At 36.0% G+C, this 6,091-nt stretch overlaps 1 protein-coding gene across 1 annotated transcript in view; it reads right to left on the bottom strand.

Annotated features, from left to right (window-relative positions):
- The window catches only part of LOC108688543 (AT-rich interactive domain-containing protein 2), a 113,427-nt gene that overhangs the window by 36,631 nt on the left and 70,705 nt on the right, over positions 1–6,091 (bottom strand). The window contains exon 4 of the mRNA XM_018194844.1: positions 5,834–5,985. Coding sequence (XP_018050333.1) covers positions 5,834–5,985 — 152 coding nt within the window. The remainder of the gene's footprint in view (positions 1–5,833; positions 5,986–6,091) is intronic.

The raw sequence follows: 6,091 nt of genomic DNA, 5'->3' as shown, positions 1-6,091 counted from the left end.
TATATATATATATAGAGCTTTTTGACTCTGTTGATTTTTCTGCAATATATGGCAATAAAAAGATACTGTAAAATGTAAAGAAATATTATCTAACCATGAGATGCTGGATTTAAGATTGCAATCCTTTTAATGCTAGAAGAATCTGCCTTGTAGTGATGTGCACATGGCCTCGATAAAAAATTTGTATAAATTATAAATGGTTAATCCAATTGTATTGTTAGAATATTATTAATTGGCACACATTCCATAAAATGATAGAATTGTGAACAAAAAACAACTCTTTTAGAGATTTAGAAAACATACTCTAAAAGAGTTTCAGAATCTTCAAGAGATTCACCAATGCGATTTGCATGCGCCTTTTTATAGGATTCTTGGACATTTTCTTCTTACGAGAAACACATCTCTTGACATGCATATTTATCTCTTACAAATGAGCGATAAGTGCGCCGCGAGTAACTTGCATAGCCTCTTATTTCGAGAAGTTATTCGAATTATTATAGTGGAATTTTCTATAGCAAAATTTCTTGATCATAATTCATTTATCTACTTTTTTCATAGATGAATATGTGTTATAGATACCTATATAAACATAGGCTTCGTGCAAAATTTTTTGCATAGAGAAAACTCTCTCTCTCTCTCTCTCTCTCTCTCTCTCTCTCTCTCTCTCTCTCTCAACAGTTTTTTGAATGTTTAATGATCAGTAGCTAAATGTATCAAGCTAAAAGCTGAAGAAACTATTAAACATCACTTTAGTTCTATCCACTAAAGTGGAAACAAGCTTTTAAAAATTGAATCCATTATATATTAGAATTTAAATCTTCTGCTGGTCCAGTCTTATAACAGAGTGATAAATTTTTTCAATTTTTTAAATAGTTCTATAATATTGTATTATTTCATATCATTTCAAAGTTGAATTTGAATGTCTATTCTTTCCTTTTAAATTAATAATCAAATTATTTATGTTTATAAAAGTATAGATTGTAAATAAATATTTTGTCATTAAAAATGTAAAATGTATTAAAAAATCTTGTGTTATATTAACTAATAGTGGTCTATTTCCTCATAAAATTTATATCAACAGAACTACTTTATAAAAATAGCGTTTTAAGGTTAAAGAAATGCATGTCAAAAAAATTACATAGATCGCGCGATGACAATGGCGCATCGTGAACAATCTTCAAGCGATTTTGCTCGTTCATGTCACGCGATTCTATGAACATGTTCATACGGTGATTGCGTGTATCCTGTAGCAAAAACAAAACAAACTTTCATGCGCAGTCATTCGAGATCTCCTCGGATAGCACCACCGTGTTTATAGCAACATTGATTCTCATTTTTCCGGGGTTCTCGGATAGTTGCAAGGATAATGGTTACATTCATAAACGCAATGTTGCGTAAATGTCAAATGGATAAAAACTCACAAACAAAAAATAGATAGACCTAAGAGGAAGTGCGAATTGCTGACTCAGAATGTTTCATGAAGTAAACACTGATTTTCAAGTATCATCTTCCATCACGATGACTAATCGAGCGCGAACTAAAACGACTTGTGTTTTCAAACTCAAATTCTTTAATTGATGCGTCCACATATCTACAGAAATATCTCGATAATTATAATTATACAAAAGATGTCACTTTTGTGAAGAATATTGTTTGATTAGTTCCTACAACGCAGCTAAAAAATTGTCATTTTTTTTATTTGATTATAGAAAAACAATGGAAATCTAAAAAAAAAGAATTATAGTTATGTTCGGTACAAACTATATTCTGTATTGATGCGCGCGCGCACGCACGCACACACAGCACACACACACACGCACACATACACCAGAGAGAGAGAGAGAGAGAGAGAGAGAGAGAGAGAGAGAGAGAAAGTGTCCCATTTTAATTGCCTGAAGCAAATATCTCGAAAAATATATATATTATTCCACCTAGAAAAAACATAACTAAAATATGTTCCCTTTGAAACCGTTCCACTTTCATTTGAAGTTTTTTCGTATCGTATGTATTTTTTAAGATATTTCCCTAGGGCAATTAAAATGGGATTTTTTATGTACACGCACACAAGCATGCACACATTATAGCAGTAATAACCAAATTATAATACATAAAATGTCAATAGTCACAAATATAAATTTTTCTCTCAGAGAAAGAAGTAGAATCAAGCCTTTTTGGTTCTAAAGATTACAACAGAAAGTGTATCATACGTGTATGTGTCGTCTGATGACAGAATGAACATGTATGATTAAACGAACGACGGCCGCTTCGATGCGAGAGAGGGAATGAAGAGGAGGAGGAGAAGAAAGAGAAGGAAAAAGAGGGGAAGAAGGAAAGGAGGGAGAAAAGGGGGGAGAGGAAAAGGAGGAGAAATCGAAATGGGAAATGGAAATAGCTTGTAGTTCATGGAACCTTTACTGCCCCAGTTCTGGATGCTCGCATTGTGCGGGCGGAGAAGACAGGGCATAACGGAACGTCGAGATCGTTTGCGCGGGAGCTCGCGTCCCGGAGTCGAGGTCATCATTGTCGTCATTGCCGCAGCCACAACTAAGACTTTGGCAGGCAAATTAACAATCGTTACGTACACGTAGATATTGGTAAGCGTCATTTTCACACCCCTTCCCGATACAGACGAGCCTCCGGGCGCTGCGCGCTCATAACATTCTCACATCCCACCTTCCCCGTCGTCCATCCGGCGGATTACCCCAGAACTTCTGTGCGGGCGGCATCGCGAGCGAGGCTATTCGCGTGCGCATGTGCGCCGAGTATAGACCCGCGCGTTCCGCCAGTCAACGAGCGAACGCACCGGCGCGACGGCTCACATATATGTGCTCTGCTCTATATACATATACGGGATGTCCCAGAAAAACCGTATACATCCTCCCGACAATTCTTAGGCCAATCTGGAATTGGCGTTTTCTCGGTGTGAAAGGCCAAAGCGCCGATATCTTATCTCAAGGGTCAATGGGAGTGACGAGCCAACTCATTTACATCTTATTTGCAATGGGTGCAGCTATATCTGCACTCTATAGTTATATATTGAACTCCATATTTTGTCCTATAAAAGAAATATTTTGCCATAATACTTATTACGGTTTATATTTTATGAAGCTACAGCGCCTGCTAAAGAACCGAATTTTGCAGTTTTGCTCTTACAAACATTATAATAAATAAAATGATATGCTCTTTATTCGCGGTACAGATACATGTTTTCATACTGATATTTTATCTTCTAGAAGTAATATTGCACTATGAACAAAGTTTTTTTGGCTTCTTTTTATATAAAACTGTCAAGGCATATACAAAGTCGGATTTTGCAAATTGGTTCTTGAAAAATTATAATAAATATATAAAATTATGCACATCTCAATTGCTACTATAGTATATATCGGGTGAGATATCAGAATGAATTTAAAAAAAAAAAAAAAAAAAAAAAGATCTCTGTACAAGCCTTTACGTTACTTTCCCGATTATGAATATCTCAATTAAAACGCAATTCATACAGAATTTCAGCATAAAGAAATTCATTTTTTATTAGAGGTCTCCATAGTCTCTCCTGTCGACTCTTAAGATGCCAGCAAGTATTTTCTCGCGAAGTAAATCTTAGACGACGAAATAAAGCTTGCAAATAACTAAGAATTCATAATTCAAATATTTATAAATATATGTACATAATATATCTAAACTAAAAGTTTGAAAATACTTTTAAAAATTAATATTTTTAGGATTACTTACTCAAATATCCAAAACAATGTGTTTTTTAATAATAATTTTTTTAACTCAGTAACTATTATGGCATAGAAAGAACAACTTTGCTGAAATATCTAAAAATTTAGCTAGATCTAAAAATACAGATCTAAAAAATTTTGTTGAATAAAAATAATCAGGATGCTCAGATGATTTCTAGAATGTCAAAATTTTTTGCAATATCATGTTAAGATTCCTACGCAATTATTTTGATCCAATAAAATTCTAACTAAATTTAGATATTTCAGCAAAATCATTCTTTGTATGTAAATTGTATGTAAATAATTAAATAAGTATTTAAGTGTAAACTTTTTAATATATATATATATATATATATATACAGGATATCCCAAATCTGATGATAAATATTTTAAAGATAGATTTTTTGTAACATTTTAAGAAAAGAAGTGTAATACAAAAATGCCGCGACTAAGATGGTTTTTAAATTGGAAAAATTTTAGAATTACGAATGACGGCTAGAATTTTGCGCACAGGGATGGCAACATAATGTGAAGGTGCTTTCTCGACCTTCATGTTTTTAACAATATCAAACCAAAATCAACATCTTTACACTGATTAACACGAAATTCTAGCCCCATTCATAATTTTTAAATTCTTTCCATTTGAAAGCTATCATAGCCTTCGACATCTCTATATTAGGCTTTTCATCTTAGAATATTACAAAGAATATGTCTTTAAAATATAAAGATTATATGTTTCGCAGGTTTCCTCCGTGTCCAGATCCATTCTTGGAATGTCAACGTTTCGTGAATCTTGCAGTCCACTTCATTAGGACGAGGAATAGCCTGATACTGATATCTTTAAAATATTTATCGTTAGTTATGAGACACTCTATATGTATGTGTGATGCATGTGTACATATAACATTAGAGAATCTTAATATGTTTGAAAGAAGAATTGGTTCGAATTGAGGCAAGACAATGCAAGACTATCAGGTCTCAAATATATTTGGTACACCCTATATGAATGTTTGTCATTATTATAGCCCATTAAATTATCTTGCATACGCCGCTCGCTCGACCCCTCCACGGCCTCCCTCTCGAACCCTCGGTGTGCACGAATGCACTCGCGGCTCCCAGCCGCCTAGCCGGGCCACGGACTCGCATGTGCGCTCTGTTCCGCTATCTATCTCTCTATATCCCTCTCCGGCTCGATAGCCTGCCACCGCTGCTACTCTCCGAGCGGCAGCACGTCAATAACCCGTTGCCACCTTGGCCGCACAGCACGTATGTGTGTATAGTGCGCGTCTCCCGCGAAGACGGCGCGATTCGCTGCAAAGCACGACAGAAAGGAGATGCTCCGATTTAATTCATTCCTTACATGCAAAGTTTCATGATGGACAATTCCGGTGGTATCTCTGCAAATATTCAAACCACAGAAAATCTAGCCACTAGCTGACAGTGACTCGACGTTGGGAATTTATACGAGTATATTATTAATACCGCGAGCCGCTGTCAAATAACCTCTCTTTTTTATAGTATATATTTACAAATAAGTCGTGCAAAATTCAAACATTTCTCGTGATAAATAAAAATGGGTTTGAGAAAAATCGCAGAAGGACTTGTCAAGGGACCGAAACGTGCGATATTTTTTACGCAGAGCTGCAGGGATGATGCGGAACGAGCGGGCGAAAAATTCTGACAGCCGGAAATTGCTAACGTAGCGAATTATTGAACCGTGACGGTACAAACAGAGAAAAAGGTAGAAAGAGAGAGGGGAAGGGGAGAGAGGGATGGGAAGAAAGGGAAAGAATGCTGTGTACGCGCGGCGCAAAGCGACGATAAAAGAGTGACAAGGAAGAAAACAATGGTACGTACCTGCACACATGTTCACGAAATGTATCGAGACGTGCACGGGGACATAAATTGGCAAAAACGATTTATCGAAATTGTCGACGTATTCGGCGAATTTGTATATTTCTCGGTAATAAAAGGACAATACATTGTCTATTCAGATATATGCAGTATGCATCAAGAGATCAATGTAAAATTTGAAAATTTAATATCGAAAGTGCACTAAATATCGAAAGTGCACATTATCGTTTAGCACATTAATGTGCACAACTCACCTGCGATGTTGTGCTGATGATGGTTATAAGTAAGAGGAACGGAGTGCAGTGCTCTGGCCGACCATTTTCGATGCCTGGAGTCCTCATCATCGTCATCGGCTTGTTGACCATCTTCGCCTAGGAAGTGGACTTTCTCGTACCTGTCCAGATACCTGAAACATCAAGATATTTTAATATTTCACATGCAAAAAATAAGTCAACTTTCTTAAATGATAAACTTTCTCTCTCTCTCTCTCTCTCTCTCTCTCTCTCTCTCTC

The sequence above is a fragment of the Atta colombica genome, unplaced genomic scaffold (assembly GCF_001594045.1).
Source record: "Atta colombica isolate Treedump-2 unplaced genomic scaffold, Acol1.0 scaffold235, whole genome shotgun sequence".
Taxonomy (NCBI): domain Eukaryota; kingdom Metazoa; phylum Arthropoda; class Insecta; order Hymenoptera; family Formicidae; genus Atta; species Atta colombica.
This window is presented reverse-complemented; position numbering and strand designations above follow the sequence as displayed.